At 51.3% G+C, this 18047-nt stretch overlaps 2 protein-coding genes across 2 annotated transcripts in view; one reads left to right on the top strand and one right to left on the bottom strand.

The window, feature by feature from the left end:
• Positions 1 to 8660, top strand: part of col11a2 (collagen, type XI, alpha 2) — a 73423-nt gene extending 64763 nt beyond the window's left edge. Inside the window, 5 exon segments of the mRNA XM_056298073.1 lie at positions 3044 to 3329; positions 5340 to 5452; positions 6073 to 6141; positions 6342 to 6578; positions 8419 to 8660. Of these exon segments, the coding sequence (XP_056154048.1) occupies positions 3044 to 3329; positions 5340 to 5452; positions 6073 to 6141; positions 6342 to 6578; positions 8419 to 8565 (852 nt within the window). The 3' untranslated portion in view covers positions 8566 to 8660.
• A 4146-nt stretch (positions 8661 to 12806) lies between these two features.
• Positions 12807 to 18047, bottom strand: part of hsd17b8 (hydroxysteroid (17-beta) dehydrogenase 8) — an 18604-nt gene continuing 13363 nt past the window's right edge. The window contains exons 8-9 of the mRNA XM_056298589.1: positions 13091 to 13165; positions 12807 to 12898 (exon numbers count right to left, since the gene is read on the bottom strand). Coding sequence (XP_056154564.1) covers positions 12879 to 12898; positions 13091 to 13165 — 95 coding nt within the window. The 3' untranslated portion in view covers positions 12807 to 12878. The remainder of the gene's footprint in view (positions 12899 to 13090; positions 13166 to 18047) is intronic.

Raw genomic sequence — 18047 nt, 5'->3', positions numbered from 1 at the left:
AGATGGCTGGTGCAAAGTTCCTCAGCAAGCTGGATGCATCCCAGGGCTTTTGGCAGATAAAACTACGTGAGGATAGCACAAAGTACTGTACATTCAAGAAACCACTTGGCTGCTACTCTTTCCAAAGGCTGCCTTTTGGAATCTCCTCTGCTCCCGAAGTGTTCCACAGGACCATGGAGCACATCATAGAAGGTATTGACGGGGTACGTGTGTATGTGGAGGACATCATGCTACGGGGATCCACACTGGAGCAGCACAATGAGAGGCTCATCAAAGTGCTCCAAAGCATCCAGAAGTATGGACTCAAGCTGAACAGAGCAAAATGCCAGTTTGGTGTGAACGAAATCACCTTTCTGGGAGACAAGCTGTCAGAAACAGGTGTGGAGCCAGACAACAGCAAGGTGACAGCAATACTGGAGATGTCCAGGCCCGAGGATAAAAAAGGTGTGTTGAGAGTGCTGGGAATGTTCAATTTCATAGGCAAATTCATACCAAACCTGTCCTCTAAAACTTGCACCTGAGAGAGCTGTTGCACGACAGAACTGAGTTCGAGTGGACTGAGGATCATGAAAAGGAATGGACACCACTGAAAACCACTCTCACAACAGAACCAGTGCTGATGTTCTTCGGCCCGTCCAAAAAGATAAAGATATCCACTGATGCGTCGAAAAATGGGATTGGAGCGGTGTTACTACAGGCTAATGAAGAACAATGGAGGCCAGTCGCCTACACGTCAAGAACAATGTCCATGGCTGAATGTTTCTATGCACAAATTGAAAAGGAGTATTTCAGACTGGTATATGGCTTTGAAAAATTCCACAGTCATGTCTATGGCTTACCAACGTTCGTGACAGAGACAGACCACAAGCCGTTAATAGCCATCATCAAGAAAAACCTCAGCGAGATGTCACCGCGAATTCAAAGACTGATGATGAAGCTACAACACTATGATTTCGACCTGATCTCCACACCGGGTAAGCACATTGTGCTCGCTGATGCTCTGTTCAGGGCGACAACCCAGTGTGAAGCACGCAGCAGCGGGAGCTCCACAGAGACAGATGTGACTCTCCACGTGAACCTGATTACTGAATCACTACCCGTGTCTGACATGAAATCCAAGCAGATTACAGCTGAAACAGAAAAGGACACAGGCCTACAGAGAGTCATCAAGAATCTGAATGAGGGTTGGCCCAGAGGTGAATGTCAACAGTATTACAACATCAGAGCTGAGCTGAGCGTCGTCAACGGGCTTCTACTCAGAAAAGACAGAATTGTCTTTCCTCAGTCACTGAGACCAGAGATGCTGAAAAGGCTGCATGAGGGGCACCTCGGTATGGAAAAATGCAAGAGAAGGGCCAGAACAGCCGTTTATCGGCCAGGAATCAATGCAGACATCGATAGGCTGGTCTCAAGCTGTGAGACCTGTCTGAAGTATCACGCAAAACAGCCAAAAGGGCCAGTGGCAATCACAGACCTACCAGACGAGCCGTGGCAGAAAGTTGGGACTGACCTGTTTTACCTGGATGGAAAGAATTACCTACTGGCGATCGACTACCTGCCACATTATCCAGAGATGGCGCTGCTCCCCAGCATATCTGCTACTTGTGTGGTTAGACACATGAAGTCAATATTTGCGAGACATGGAATCCCACAGATCGTCTACAGTGACAATGGACCAAGCTACAGCAGCAGAGTTCCAGGACTTCGCCAAAGAGTATGACTTTCGACATGTGACCTCAAGCCCCCTGTGTGCCCAGTCAAATGGTAAAGCAGAAAAAGGAGTTCACATAGTCAAACAGCTGCTCAAGAAAGCACAAGACAGTCACTCAGATCCATATCTAGCTCTGTTGAGTTATGAGCTTTGCTGCTTGAACATGGCAAGTCTCCTGCTGAGATTCTGATGGGACGTAGGCTACGCACCACGCTTCCCTGCACTGAAGAGCAAAAGAAGCTCAAAGAGGTGAAACAGAAACAAAAGCATCTGCAAAAGAGACAAAAAGCAAACTATGACAAGTCATCGAGAAGCTTAGTGCCACTGGCAAGACATGACACAGTGAGACTCGAAGATTCCAACTGGAATAAGAAAGCCACTGTTCTGGAGAAGGTAAGTCCAAGATCCTACGCAGTCAGAACAGAGGATGGTCAAATCCTGAGGAGGCATCGAAGGAGCTTGCTGGAAACACAGCAGACGCTGAAAGAACAAACAAATGAAGACGATCCAACCTGCACTGCATCCGCTGAACCGCCAGCTGAGCAGAGACTCACATCACCTGCACACTCGCCTGAACACTCACCTGTGCTGAGAAGGTCGAGGCACCCGACCGGCTGAATCTATAATGTAAAAAAAATGAGCTGTGTCCTTGTGAGTTGTCTTGAAAGAAAGACTGGAATCAAACATGAACACTTAGTAAAAGGAACCCGGTCATGTTGTTAAAAATAGATATATATGCTTGTTTATGCTGCTGAAAAAGAAGTTCATGCTCGTGGGTGACAAGAATGTTTTTATTACAGTTTGACGTTGCTACGAAGGCTAGATGAATAGTTTGTGTATAGCTACACTAAAGGAAAGGGTGATGTGGTGATAGGAGTTAATGCTAATATTTAGACCAATACTTACCACCCGAGGGCAGTGTGTTGTGGGACTACTTTATTGTTAGCCACAAACTTAGTATTCTGTAGGATTCCGTCAGAAGAAGACACCACACGATACTTGGTGCACGTGTTAGCCGAGTTGTCACAGTACTTTAATAGATAGTTGTAATTGCTGAACCCAAGTTTCTTCATTTATAATAAGAAACATTACAGTCGTCAAGGTTCTGTGCTGCATATTTGGTGATGTTTTTGCACTACTGTCTGTTTCATACCACCAGTGTTTGTGTTGTTGTACTACTACCTCCACTGCTATTGTTTCTGTCCATACGTTAACTTTTACACCATGTGAGCCATGAGGACTCCAGCTGTGCCTCAGCTGTACTCCTGTATGACGGTGAATCCCACCAGCACCAGCTAAACGCCTCTGACCTCTCCAACCGTCTTCACTCAGGGTCCACCTGGCGACGTCATACAGCCCCTCCCCATCCAGCGGAGCCCCAAGTCCAAGCGCTCCATCGACGCCAGCAAGCTGCTCCCCGAGTCTGACGCCGAAATGCCGGCGGCAGACGCCACTGGCACCGAGTTCCTGACAGGCAGCGAGGGCATGGAGGAGATCTTCGGCTCGCTCAACTCTTTACGGCAGGAGATCGAAAACATTCGCTTCCCCCTGGGCACCCAAGAAAGCCCCGCTCGCACCTGCCAGGACCTGCACCTCAGCCAGCCGGACTTCAAAGACGGTAGGGGGGGGGGGTTATTAGAGAACATGTTTTGTGACTGGGAGGTCAAAGGTTAAATCTTAAGCCGAGACACTGAAGCGGGACAAACAGAAGGGACAGAAGAGATGAGGTTAATGGTAATAATTGAATGGAACATAAGTTGCACTTCCCCTACGGGGACTGATAAAGTTCATGTTCTCTTACTTCAGGGTTCCAGCGCACCCCGGAAAACCTGGAAATGTACAGACTAGCTTTCCAGTCATGGAAAACACCTGGAAAATGATCAGGTTGACCAAATGTCCTATAAATGAAATTGAGGTCATAGAAAATTGGGTGAAGTGAAGTTATCCAGTCATATTTTCACCCGCTGAGGTGCCGTATTTAGAGTGATTATTAGCAGAGGCTGCACATTTCCAGCCGTTGAGGTAGAGCATCAGTTTGGAGTCATGGTGGTATGTTCAGCTAAAAGCTACACAGTCTTCTAGAGGCCGTGAGGCTGATGGTTAATACTGAACAATAGGACCTGCCAGCAACACCTGGCATGTGTCCAAGAAAACATCAAGGAAACTTCCAGAAAAATCTTGTCCGTAAAACGATTTACGGACACTTGTTTTCATGACATCTAGAAATGCAGCTATAATGATAGTCACATGTCTCTAATGTATGTCTCTAATGTGTGTCTCTAATGCATGTCTCTAATGCGTGTCTCTAATGTGTATCTCTAATGTGTGTCTCTAATGTATGTCTCTAATGTGTGTCTCTAATGCATGTCTCTAATGCGTGTCTCTAATGTATGTCTCTAATATGTGTCTCTAATGCATGTCTCCAATGTATGTCTCTAATGTGTATCTCTAATGCGTGTCTCCAATGTATGTCTCTAATGTGTCTCTAATGCGTGTCTCCAATGTATGTCTCTAATGTGTATCTCTAATGCATGTCTCCAATGTATGTCTCTAATGTGTCTCTAATGCGTGTCTCCAATGTATGTCTCTAATGTGTATCTCTAATGCGTGTCTCCAATGTATGTCTCTAATGTGTCTCTAATGCGTGTCTCCAATGTATGTCTCTAATGTGTATCTCTAATGCATGTCTCTAATATGTGTCTCTAATGCGTGTCTCTAATGTGTGTCTCTAATGCATGTCTCCAATGTGTGTCTCTAATGCATGTCCCTAATGCGTGTCTCCAATGTATGTCTCTAATGTGTGTCTCTAATGCATGTCTCTAATATGTGTCTCTAATGCGTGTCTCCGATGTGTATCTCTAATGCATGTCTCTAATGTGTGTCTCCAATGTATGTCTCTAATGTGTATCTCTAATGCATGTCTCTGATATGTGTCTCTAATGCGTGTCTCTAATGTGTGTCTCTAATGCGTGTCTCCAATGTGTATCTCTAATGCATGTCTCTAATAGGTGTCCCTAATGCGTGTCTCCAATGTATGTCTCTAATGTGTGTCTCTAATGCATGTCTCTAATATGTGTCTCTAATGCGTGTCTCCAATGTGTATCTCTAATGCATGTCTCTAATGTGTGTCTCCAGTGTATGTCTCTAATGTGTATCTCTAATGCATGTCTCTAATATGTGTCTCTAATGCGTGTCTCTAATGTGTGTCTCTAATGCGTGTCTCCAATGTGTATCTCTAATGCATGTCTCTAATAGGTGTCTCTAATGTGTGTCTCCAGTGTATGTCTCTAATGTGTATCTCTAATGCATGTCTCTAATATGTGTCTCTAATGCGTGTCTCCAATGTGTGTCTCTAATGTATGTCTAATGCATATCTCTAATGCATTTCTATAATGTGTCTCTCTAATGTATATCTCTAATGTAATGTAATGCATATCTCTAATGTGTGTCTGTAATGCGTGTCTCTAATGTATGTCTCTAATGTGTCTCTAATGCGTGTCTCCAATGCATGTTTCTAATGCATGTCTCTAATGTGTGTCTCTGATGTGTGTCTCTAATGCATGAAGAAATGCAAGGTCATTTAAGCTGAGCCATATGTGAGGCCTCCTCTCTCTGTCTACCCCTGCAGGGGAGTACTGGATCGACCCCAACCAGGGCTGCTCCAGAGACGCTTTCAAGGTCTTCTGCAACTTCACTAACGGGGCGGAGACCTGCCTGTTCCCCAGCAAGGCCGTCAGCCCGGTGAGTCTTCTGACCCGCTTAAAGCCCCGTGAACCCTTTCAGGGGAAGTCACCAGTGTAACTAACAGGGAGTGGACAGATTCCCCGCTTGGTGCTTATCTGTCTGCCTGTCTGTCTGTCTGTCTGTCTGTCTGTCTGGGTGGATGGATGGATGGATGGATGGATGGATGGATGGATGGATGGATGGATGGATGGATGGATGGATGGAGGAGGATTTCTCAGAAGTATCGAACAGAACCGGCTTCGTTGAGTTTACAGTGACGCTACGCCAGCGTCAGCACGCCGCAGACGATAGACAGCCTTTGCATCTGACTTATTAGTATTCATACTTATCTCTGTCTGTCTTCATCACCCTTGTCCCAGTTGTTGTTCAAGCTTACAAAGTGGATTTTTTTTGTATCTGAAAGAATATAAATAACTTCCCATCAACTGCATTTTCCTTTTTTGTTGTTTACTTGTTGTTTTGTGTGTATATATCGCAAAGAAGTCGGTAACCGACCCAGTAGAGTAGAGACTAGCACAGACGCCAGTCGGTCATCGCTGCTGGGCCAGAGCCGAAAACATCTGCCCTGTGCGTTACTGTAGTTGGTCAAGTGTCCGTCATCTCGTGTCTGTCCACAGGTGAAGATGAGCTCCTGGGACAAAGACGCCCCAGGATCCTGGTACAGCCAGTTCGCCACCGGCAGCAAGGTTGGTTGTTTTACCGAACATGGTGTCTGTCTATGTAACGCGGTGTCTCTGCCAATTCACCCGAATTCTGCTTTATCGACACTTTCTCTCCGAACTCCTCTGCTCCTCCTGCCCTGTCTCCTTTTCCTTCTGCCCCTCCTGCTCCTCCTGCCCTGTCTCCTTTTCCTTCTGCCCCTCCTGCCCCTCCTGCCCTCCCGCAGTTCTCCTACGTGGACTCCAGCGGTGAGCCAGTGGGAGTGGTCCAGCTGGGCTTCCTGCGCCTGCTGAGCGTCCAGGCCCGTCAGAACCTCACCTACCACTGCCACCGCTCGGTGGCCTGGGCCGACCGCACCGCCAAGAACAACCACAAGAGGGCGCTGCACTTCCAGGGCGCCAACGACGAGGAGCTGAGCTACGAGACCAGTCCGTACATCAAAGCCCTGGTCGACGGCTGCTCCGTGAGTGGGCTGCACACACACACACACACACACACACACACACACACACACACACACACACACACACACACAAATAGTCGTCATAATAATGATCAACTTTATTCATGCAACACTGTTACAGAACGGGTCACCAAAGTCCAGTAAAGGAACAGCTGAAGTGGCGATACGAGAGTAGCATGAGGACCGTGATGTGAAACGTTAGAAGAGGTTATAGAATTTGCTAGAGAGAGACAGAAACAGCAGCGGTCCGATTTTGTGATTCGGGTTGTGTCCGGAAGCGTGGACTATAGATACCCGTGACCACAGAGAGACTTCTCTGTCAGAACCACAGCCTGTGAGTAAAGGTAAAGGTAGTAGAACTTTATCTGTCCCCAAGAGCTCGTGCACGTGTGGCGTTTTAGTTTATTCTTTTTTAAAAACGTGAAATCCTACCAGACCAGTCACTAACTCGGACGACGACTACAAACTCATCCATGGTCTAAGTGTTTGTATATGAGCTGCTGGCTTGTCAGGAAGAGAAAGGGTCACAAAGAACCTTCGTCTGCATGTGGTAAATCTTCAGGAACCTAGTTTTTATCTATATCACTGAACACACATGTCTCTGGATACTCTGGATTTATCACACCGGGTCGTCTTGCTCGCTCTCACACTCTTGTTCTCTCCCTCGCTCCTTCCTCCCTCTCTCTCTCTTCTTCCTCTCTCTCCCTCTCTCTTCTTCCTCTCTCTCCCCCTCTCTCTTCTTCCTCTCTCTCACTCTCTCTCCTTCCTCCTCTCTCTCTCTCTTCTTCCTCTCTCTCACTCTCTCTCCTTTCTCTCTCTCACTCTCTCTCCTTCCTTCTCTCTCTCACACCTTCCTCCTCTCTCTCTCTCTTCTTCCTCTCTCTCACTCTCTCTCCTTCCTTCTCTCTCTCACTCCTTCCTCCTCTCCCTCTCTCTTGCTCTCTCTCCTTCCTCCTCTCTCTCTCTCTCCTTCCTTCTCTCTCTCACTCCTTCCTCCTCTCTCTCTCTCTTGCTCTCTCCTTCCTCCTCTCTCTCTTTCTTGCTCTCTCTCCTTCCTCCTCTCTCTCACTCCTTCCTCCTCTCTCTCTCTTGCTCTCTCTTCTTCCTTCTCTCTCTCTGACTCCTTCCTCCTCTCTCTCTCTCTCTCTCTCTCTCTCTCTCTCTCTCTCTCTCTCTCTCTCTCTCTCTCTCTCTCTCTCTCTCTCTCTCACTCTCTCCTTCCTTCTCTCTCTCACTCCTTCCTCCTCTCTCTCTCTCTCTCTCTCTCTCTCTCCTTCCTCCTCTCTCTCACTCCTTCCTCCTCTCTCTCTCTCTCTCTCCTTCCTTCTCTCTCTCACTCCTTCCTCCTCTCTCTCTCTCTCTCTCTCTCTCCTTCCTCCTCTCTCTCTCTCACTCTCTCCTTCCTTCTCTCTCTCTCTCCTTCCTCCTCTCTCTCTCTCTCTCTCTCTTGCTCTCTCTCCTTCCTCCTCCTCTCTCTCTCTCTCTCACTCTCACTCCTTCCTCCTCTCTCTCTCTCTCTCTCCTTCCTCCTCTCTCTCTCTCTCTTGCTCTCTCTCCTTCCTCCTCTCTCTCTCTCTCTCTCTCTTGCTCTCTCTCCTTCCTCCTCCTCTCTCTCCTTCCTTCTCTCTCTCTCTCCTTCCTCCTCTCTCTCTCTCTCTCTCTCTTGCTCTCTCTCCTTCCTCCTCCTCTCTCTCTCTCTCTCTCTCTCTCACTCTCACTCCTTCCTCTCTCTCTCTCTCTTGCTCTCTCTCCTTCCTCCTGTCTCTCTCTCTCTCTCTCACTCTCACTCCTTCCTCCTCTCTCTCTCTCTCTCGCTCTCTCTCCTTCCTCCTCTCTGCAGTTCCGTAAGGGCTTCGACAGGACAGTCCTGGAGGTGAACACGCCTCAGCTGGAGCACCTCCCTCTGCTGGATATAAAGGTCACAGACTTTGGGGAGAGCAACCAGCAGTTTGGCTTTGAAGTGGGACCTGTCTGTTTCCAAGGCTAAACACACACTCACAACGTAACACACCATACCAAGAACACCTTCCAAAGAGAAAAGAAAAATCACACACGCCATGACATCACACACACACACACACACACACACACACACACACATGCATGCACTTAATGACACACTTAGACAACCATACACGGCCTGTAATTTGTAAATTAACTTGTAAATTAGAAGATGAGAAGAACACACACACCACACACCACACACACCACACACATACACACACACACACACAGACACACACACACACACACACACACGTATGGATGCTGTCGTGAGATAAACGAGTCCTCGCACTCCTGCCCGGGGAGAGACAACATCCTCCCAACAAGTTAACGGACGTCGACCACAAAATGAAAAATAAAAGTACAGAGAGGAGAAAAGAAGCAGTAGAACGTTCTAGAAGAGGAGGCCATCGGCGGATTGAAACCACCGCCAGGGAAAGAAGAGAATCGAGGAGGAACGCGGTGCACTTTTGACAGCGCCCAGCAAAATAACGATAATAACGGTCAGTCGAAGAGTGAGCCGCGAACTCCCCCCGTCTCAGATCTGCCTCTTCCTCTCCACCCCGCTGTCTCCCCCCCTCCTCCCTCTCTCTCTCTTTCTCCTTCCACTCATCTCACCCGCTCTACCTCTCCCCTTACACCCCAGAATGACAACTAGCCTCAATCCCCCCCCCCCCCCCCCGCTCCTCTGAAGTCTCAGCTACTATTACATTACATCGGAGGGAACCGGGGGAAGGTGGATGACCGGTTCCCACTGGGACTAAACAGAGGACTGGACCAAGTGATACGCGGTTCTGGCTCGTTAACATCGATGAGCACTCGTGTAGCTACGTCTGGGCTGCAGCGGTGGGCTGTCCGCTTCTCTTCATCCCCGCAGTTCTGACGGCGACAAAGCACACCAGCTCATCTTAAACCTGCGAGTGGGGCCTTCCTGCTGTGGTGCATTGTGGTTAACGGAGTGTGAGAGTAGTCTGAGTCAGGGTTTGTTTTTAGGCGACCAGCCCTTTTTCCTCGGTACTGTACCGTTTGACAAATCCAAGCAGTGTAAGCGGGGCGGTAGACGTTGAATGCAGCGCGGGGGGGGGGGGGCAAGACAGAAGAGACATCCGTGACTTCTCCTAAACTGTGTTTCAGCGACGAGTTCAGAAGCCATTGACTTTGTAAATTGTACTACGCTTGATGTTACTTGTACATGGAATTTACTACTTGTCACACAGCTACCTTTAAAAAGGGCCAAGGGATTTTATTTTGAAATCGCAGGATGGAGAAATAGTGGGCCACCGGGGTCGCTTTTCCACACCAGTCCAGTATTCAAGGGGTAACTTCTCGGGGTGCGTTGAATTGGTTTTCCACACCACACGAGTCCAGGTCGGAGAACGCTACAGATTTCCTGTCTTGACTTGGGAGAACAAAACATTATCAGGGTTAAAACTGTATTCCAGAGTTCTCGCTCTATCGCTCTTCCTGTCTTCTTAAACACCCGTGAATAAATGCATGCTTTATTGAAAAAAAAATGTGGCAAGGTGCTAATTATACCAAAGCAGAAAAGTTTTATTGTTCACTTTTTTGAGTTTTGTTTGTTTTTTTTTTATTCTCTTTACGATTTTTAAGAAGCTGTCACTAGTTTCTACTGGGGAAAAAGTGCATTACAGTCCATTTGTACAGAAATAGTGATGTTCTATTGTATTTATTGAAAAACAAACAGGGTGCTTTAAGAGTTAAAAGGAAATAACATTGACCACCAAACGCTCCAGTTGACTGTGGTGTATCTGTTGTGTGTGTTTATTCCTGCGGCCTCTTGGGGGGGGGGGGGTCGGTCCCGGGTGGTGGTGGGGGGGTCGGGGTCCCTCGCAAATGAATACCAGCGAACGCGCCGCGCGCCACCGCAACGCTGTTTTTGTGCAACCAACCATCTGTGGCCACGTGTCACCGTCCCGCCCCTCGTCAGCGTCCTCCCCGTCTGTACTGCGCTGCTGGTGTGGCTCCTCCATGTCATGGTTAAATGGCGACGCTCCAGCGCCGTCACGGCTTCTTCTTCTTCTTCTTCTGCTGCTGTCTGCTCCCGTTCGCTGCGTCGGGGTCTTTGGGGCTGGTTGCTGGAAGAGGTTCAGGTCTCCCCTTTTTTTCTTTGGTCAGTAGTGTCCGTACGCCCGCACCTCATTGGTCAGCAGTGTCCGCACCTCTCATTGGTCAGTAGTGTCCGTACGCCCGCACCTCTTTGGTCAGCAGTGTCCGCACCTCTCATTGGTCAGTAGTGTCCGCACGCCCGCGCCTCTCATTAATCAGTGGTGTCCGTACGGCGGCGCCTCTCATTGGTCAGCAGTGTCCGTACACCCGCGCCTGTCATTGGTCAGCAGTGTCCGTACGGCAGCGCCTCTCATTGGTCAGTAGTGTCCGTACGGCAGCGCCTCTCATTGGTCAGTAGTGTCCGTACGGCAGCGCCTCTCATTGGTCAGTAGGGGAGCCCACCAGGGCCAGCGGGGGGGGGGGGAGGGGGGTATTCGGGTATTAACATCAGAAACGTGAGCAAGACAAGGAATCCGGGAGAAAGTCTGAGAGGAAAACTCAGAATTCTGACATTAAAATATTAATAACCACAAACACAACGTTACCCCCCGCAGAGAGAGAGGGAGAGAGAGAGAGAGAGCGCGGGCCGAGGCAGCATGGCGGACGGCGGCGTCAGTACGAGTCCGTCATAACGGGACTCGCGCCAGCGGCCGGAAGAACGTCCTTGTCACGCACCACTTCCGCTCGACGAGGGCGCTCGTGTCGTCCACGTCAACTCACAACCCCCCCCCCCCCCGCGCGCTCTCCCCAACAGAACACACGCGCTCCGGGGGTGTGGCCCTATACGTCATCACCACGCGCGTCCTAGTTTCCACGGAGACGCGCTCGGCGGGGGGGGAGAGACTGCAGCGGGGAGGGGGGGGGGTCCGTTCTGTCGGCCACGTGACGTTACCACGCGGCCATGCGCGCGGTTTGGGCTTTTGTTTTTCTGTTGTTGTTTTGACGCGCGCCGCCGCGGGCGGGGGGGAGGGAGCGCGAGGAGGGAGAGGGCGCGAGGAGAGGAGCGGCCCTCAGAGTAAAGCGTCTCCGCGGTTCCCCTCGGAACCGCCTCGACCGTTGGTTTGGTTCGGTTCTGTTGTGTTGGAGACAATGTGTGGAGGACAACCCCATGGTGCTCAAGAGGACCCATATTTTATTGTGTGTGTAAGTAATATTTTTTACATCCTGTCTCTGTAATATATATAACCTTTCTAAAGAGCTGTTCGACTCTCTTGTGGTTCTTCCAAGTCGCCGAACTTGCGCGCCTCCTCTAGGGTCCTTCCCCCGGAACCGCGGCCGGCCCGGCAGCCCTCGCCTCGGCCCCGCTGCCGGCGTGGCGCTGGGCGGGCATTAAAACGGTTCGTGTGCTGATGAGGCCCAGGAACCGTCAGCTGGTCTCGTACATCGTCACAACCAAACCACAAAGCATCACCAACCATAAAACAATCAGCAAGACACCAAATAATCTATTACACACGCTGTAGGGAAGGCCCCCAGTCCATGGTCTTCATCAGCCCCCAGTCCATGGTCTTCATCAGCCCCCAGTCCATGGTCTTCATCAGCCCCCAGTCCATGGTCTTCATCAGCCCCCAGTCCATGGTCTTCATCTGCCCCCAGTCCATGGTCTTCATCAGCCCCCAGTCCATGGTCTTCATCAGCCCCCAGTCCATGGTCTTCATCAGCCCCCAGTCCATGGTCTTCATCCGCCCCCAGTCCATGGTCTTCATCCGCCCCCAGTCCACGGTCTTCATCAGCCCCCAGTCCACGGTCTTCATCAGCCCCCAGTCCACGGTCTTCATCCGCCCCCAGTCCATGGTCTTCATCCGCCCCAGTCCACGGTCTTCATCCGCCCCCAGTCCATGGTCTTCATCCGCCCCCAGTCCACGGTCTTCATCAGCCCCCAGTCCACGGTCTTCATCAGCCCCCAGTCCATGGTCTTCATCAGCCCCCAGTCCATGGTCTTCATCAGCCCCCAGTCCATGGTCTTAATCCGCCCCCAGTCCATGGTCTTCATCCGCCCCCAGTCCACGGTCTTCATCCGCCCCCAGTCCACGGTCTTCATCAGCCCCCAGTCCACGGTCTTCATCAGCCCCCAGTCCACGGTCTTCATCCGCCCCCAGTCCACGGTCTTCATCCGCCCCCAGTCCACGGTCTTCATCCGCCCCCAGTCCACGATCTTCATCCGCCCCCAGTCCATGGTCTTCATCCGCCCCCAGTCCATGGTCTTCATCAGGATGACTGACAGCTGACTTAGCCAATGAAAAGTCCCCCTGACAGTGAGAAAGGGCAGTCTTACCACATTTGAAGTTGTTTTATCCTAGCAGTTGATGAAATGTCGGTACTCGTATGGAGATGCTGCTACGAATCACAAATACATCTGTACGTTGTTTTCAACTGAACCACAAAATAAAAACAAAGACAAGCTTGTCGCTTTTATGAATGTTTGAAAAAGTGTACCGTACCCGTCACTTCGATGCTAGCTCCTGTGATGTAGCTAGAATCATCTGAGGCGAGGAAGGCACAGACATCCGCCACCTCTGGGAGAGAGAGACGGAGACAGACGGAGAGAGTCAGAAGGGGACAGAGATGGAGAGAGACAGAGAGGGAGAGAGACAGAGAGACAGAGACGGAGAGAGACAGAGAGGGACAGAGATGGAGAGAGACAGAGAGGGACAGAGATGGAGAGAGACAGACAGAGAGGGATGGAGAGAGACAGAGACAGACGGAGAGACAGAGAGACGGAGAGCGACAGAGACGGAAACAGAGAGATGGAGAGGTATGTAGAGAGACAGAGAGAGGCAGAGAGGGATGGAGAGAGACAGAGATGGAGAGACAGAGAGGGATGGAGAGAGACAGAGAGAGACAGAGAGGGATGGAGAGAGACAGAGATGGAGAGACAGAGAGGGATGGAGAGAGACAGAGAGAGACAGAGAGGGACAGAGAGAGACAGAGAGACAGAGAGGGACAGAGATGGAGAGACAGATGGAGAGAGACAGATGGAGAGAGACAGAGACAGACGGAGAGACAGAGAGATGGAGAGGGATGGAGAGAGACAGAGACGGAGAGGGACAGAGATGGAGAGACAGAGAGAGACGGAGAGGGACAGAGATGGAGAGAGACAGAAAGGGACAGAGACAGACGGAGAGGGACGGAGAGAGACAGACGGAGAGACAGAGACAGAAAGATGGAGAGGTATGGAGAGAGACAGAGACGGAGAGAGACAGAGACAGAGAGAGACAGAGAGAGACAGAGATGGAGAGAGACAGAGAGAGACGGAGAGAGACAGAGAGAGACGGAGAGAGACGGAGAGAGGCAGAGAGGGATGGAGAGAGACAGAGAGGGACGGACAGAGACAGACGGAGGGGGACGGAGAGAGACAGAGACAGAGAGACAGAGAGAGACGGAGAGAGACAGAGACAGACGGAGAGGGATGGAGAGAGACATAGATGGAGAGAGACAGAGAGGGACAGAGATGGAGAGATGGAGAGAGACAGATGGAGAGGGATGGAGAGAGACAGAGAGACAGAGAGGTGGAGAGGGATGGAGAGAGACAGAGACAGACAGAGAGACAGAGAGACAGAGACAGAGAGAGACAGAGATGGAGAGACAGACGGAGAGGGATGGAGAGAGACAGAGACAGAGAGAGACGGAGAGAGACAGAGATGGAGAGACAGAGAGGGACAGCGACAGACGGAGAGGGATGGAGAGAGACATAAATGGAGAGAGACAGAGAGGGACAGAGATGGAGAGACGGAGAGAGACAGATGGAGAGGGATGGAGAGAGACAGAGACAGACGGAGAGACAGAGAGGTGGAGAGGGATGGAGAGAGACAGAGAGACAGAGACAGAGAGAGACAGAGATGGAGAGACAGACGGAGAGGGATGGAGAGAGACAGAGAGGGACAGAGATGGAGAGACGGAGAGAGACAGATGGAGAGGGATGGAGAGAGACAGAGAGAGACGGAGAGGGACAGAGAGAGACGGAGAGACAGAGACAGAGACAGAGAGAGACGGAGAGAGACAGAGAGACAGAGACAGACGGAGAGAGACAGAGACAGAGAGAGACAGAGAGGGACAGAGACAGACGGAGAGGGATGGAGAGAGACAGAGATGGACAGAGATGGAGAGACGGAGAGAGACAGAGACGGAGAGGGACGGAGAGAGACGGAGAGGGAGAGAGACAGAGAGGGACAGAGACGGAGAGAGACAGAGAGAGACAGAGACAGACGGAGAGACAGACACAGAGAGATGGAGAGGTATGGAGAGAGACAGAGACGGAGAGAGACAGAGATGAAGAGAGACAGAGAGGGACAGAGACAGAGAGAGACGGAGAGAGACAGAGAGGGACGGAGAGAGACGGAGAGGGACGGAGAGAGACGGAGAGGGACGGAGAGAGACGGAGAGAGGCGGAGAGGGATGGAGAGAGACAGAGAGACGGAGAGAGACAGAGAGGGATGGAGAGAGGCAGAGAGGGATGGAGAGAGACAGAGACGGAGAGAGACAGAGACAGAGAGAGACGGAGAGAGGCAGAGAGGGATGGAGAGAGACAGAGAGACGGAGAGAGACAGAGAGGGACGGAGAGAGGCAGAGAGGGATGGAGAGAGACAGAGACAGAGAGAGACGGAGAGAGGCAGAGAGGGATGGAGAGAGACAGAGAGACGGATAGAGACAGAGAGGGACGGAGAGAGGCAGAGAGGGATGGAGAGAGACAGAGACAGAGAGAGACAGAGAGAGGGAGAGACGGAGAGAGACAGAGAGAGACGGAGAGGGACGGAGAGAGACAGAGAGGGACGGAGAGGGACGGAGAGAGGCAGAGACAGAGAGGGACGGAGAGAGGCAGAGAGGGATGGAGAGAGACAGAGACAGAGAGAGACAGAGACAGAGAGGGACGGAGAGAGGCAGAGAGGGATGGAGAGAGACAGAGACAGAGAGAGACAGAGACAGGGAGAGACGGAGAGAGACAGAGAGAGACGGAGAGGGACGGAGAGAGACGGAGAGAGGCAGAGAGGGATGGAGAGAGAGAGACGGAGAGAGACGGAGAGAGGCAGAGAGGGATGGAGAGAGACAGAGACGGAGAGAGACAGAGACAGAGAGAGATGGAGAGACAGAGAGAGACAGAGAGAGACGGAGAGGGACGGAGAGAGACGGAGAGAGGCAGAGAGGGATGGAGAGAGACAGAGACGGAGAGAGACAGAGAGATGGAGAGAGACAGAGAGGGACGGAGAGAGACAGAGACGGAGAGAGGCAGAGAGGGATGGAGAGACGGAGAGAGACAGAGACAGAGAGAGGCAGAGAGGGATGGAGAGAGACAGAGACGGAGAGAGACAGAGAGGGACGGAGAGAGGCAGAGAGGGATGGAGAGAGACAGAGACGGAGAGAGACAGAGAGAGACGGAGAGAGATGGAGAGAGACAGAGAGAGACAGAGAGACAGAGATGGAGAGAGACAGAGAGGGACAGAGATGGAGAGACGGAGAGAGACAGAGAGAGACGGAGAGGGATGGAGAGAGACAGAGAGACAGAGAGACAGAGAGATGGAGAGGTATGGAGAGAGACAGAGACGGAGAGAGACAGAGACAGAGAGAGACAGAGACAGAGAGAGACAGAGATTGAGAGACAGAGAGAGACGGAGAGGGATGGAGAGAGACAGAGACGGAGAGAGACAGAGACAGAGAGAGAGAGAGACAGAGACGGAGAGAGACAGAGACAGAGAGAGACAGAGACAGAGAGAGACAGAGATTGAGAGACAGAGAGAGACGGAGAGGGATGGAGAGAGACAGAGACGGAGAGAGACAGAGACAGAGAGAGACAGAGATGGAGAGACAGAGAGGGACAGAGACAGACGGAGAGGGATGGAGAGAGACAGAGACAGAGAGAGACAGGGAGGGATGGAGAGAGATGGAGAGACAGAGAGGGACGGCGAGAGACAGAGAGAGACGGAGAGGGACGGAGAGAGGCAGAGAGGGATGGAGAGAGACAGAGACGGAGAGAGACAGAGAGAGACGGAGAGAGATGGAGAGAGACAGAGAGAGACAGAGAGACAGAGATGGAGAGAGACAGAGATGGAGAGAGACAGAGAGAGACGGAGAGGGATGGAGAGAGACAGAGAGACGGAGAGAGACAGAGAGACGGAGAGAGACAGACGGAGAGAGACAGAGATGGAGAGATGGAGAGAGACAGAGAGAGACGGAGAGGGATGGAGAGAGACAGAGAGACAGAGAGACAGAGAGACGGAGAGAGACAGAGATGGAGAGAGATGGAGAGAGACAGAGAGAGACAGAGAGACAGAGATGGAGAGAGACAGAGAGGGACAGAGATGGAGAGAGACAGAGAGAGACGGAGAGAGACAGAGACGGAGAGAGACAGAGAGACGGAGAGAGACAGACGGAGAGAGACAGAGATGGAGAGATGGAGAGAGACAGAGAGAGACGGAGAGGGATGGAGAGAGACAGAGAGACAGAGAGAGACAGAGAGACGGAGAGAGACAGAGATGGAGAGATGGAGAGAGACGGAGAGAGATGGAGAGGGATGGAGAGAGACAGAGAGACGGAGAGAGACAGAGAGACGGAGAGAGACAGACGGAGAGAGACAGAGAGAGACGGAGAGGGATGGAGAGAGACAGAGAGACAGAGAGAGACGGAGAGAGACAGAGATGGAGAGAGACGGAGAGAGATGGAGAGAGACAGAGAGAGACAGAGAGACAGAGATGGAGAGAGACAGAGAGGGACAGAGATGGAGAGAGACAGAGAGAGACGGAGAGAGACAGAGAGACGGAGAGAGACAGAGAGACAGACGGAGAGAGACAGAGATGGAGAGAGACAGAGAGAGACGGAGAGGGATGGAGAGAGACAGAGAGACAGAGAGAGACAGAGAGACGGAGAGAGACAGACGGAGAGAGACAGAGAGAGACGGAGAGGGATGGAGAGAGACAGAGAGACAGAGAGAGACGGAGAGAGACAGAGATGGAGAGAGACGGAGAGAGATGGAGAGAGACAGAGAGAGACAGAGAGACAGAGATGGAGAGAGACAGAGAGGGACAGAGATGGAGAGAGACAGAGAGAGACGGAGAGAGACAGAGAGACGGAGAGAGACAGAGAGACAGACGGAGAGAGACAGAGATGGAGAGAGACAGAGAGAGACGGAGAGGGATGGAGAGAGACAGAGAGACAGAGAGAGACAGAGAGACGGAGAGAGACAGAGATGGAGAGATGGAGAGAGACGGAGAGACGGAGAGAGACAGACGGAGAGAGACAGAGATGGCGAGAGAGGGAGAGACGGAGAGAGACAGAGATGGAGAGATGGAGAGAGACAGAGATGGAGAGATGGAGAGAGACAGAGATGGAGAGATGGAGAGACAGAGAGAGACGGAGAGACGGAGAGAGACAGACAGAGAGAGACAGAGACGGAGAGAGATGGAGAGA

The sequence above is a fragment of the Lampris incognitus genome, chromosome 18 (assembly GCF_029633865.1).
Source record: "Lampris incognitus isolate fLamInc1 chromosome 18, fLamInc1.hap2, whole genome shotgun sequence".
NCBI lineage: Eukaryota > Metazoa > Chordata > Actinopteri > Lampriformes > Lampridae > Lampris > Lampris incognitus.
The sequence above is the reverse complement of the archived record's forward strand: the minus strand, read 5'-3'. Positions and strand labels throughout refer to the sequence as shown.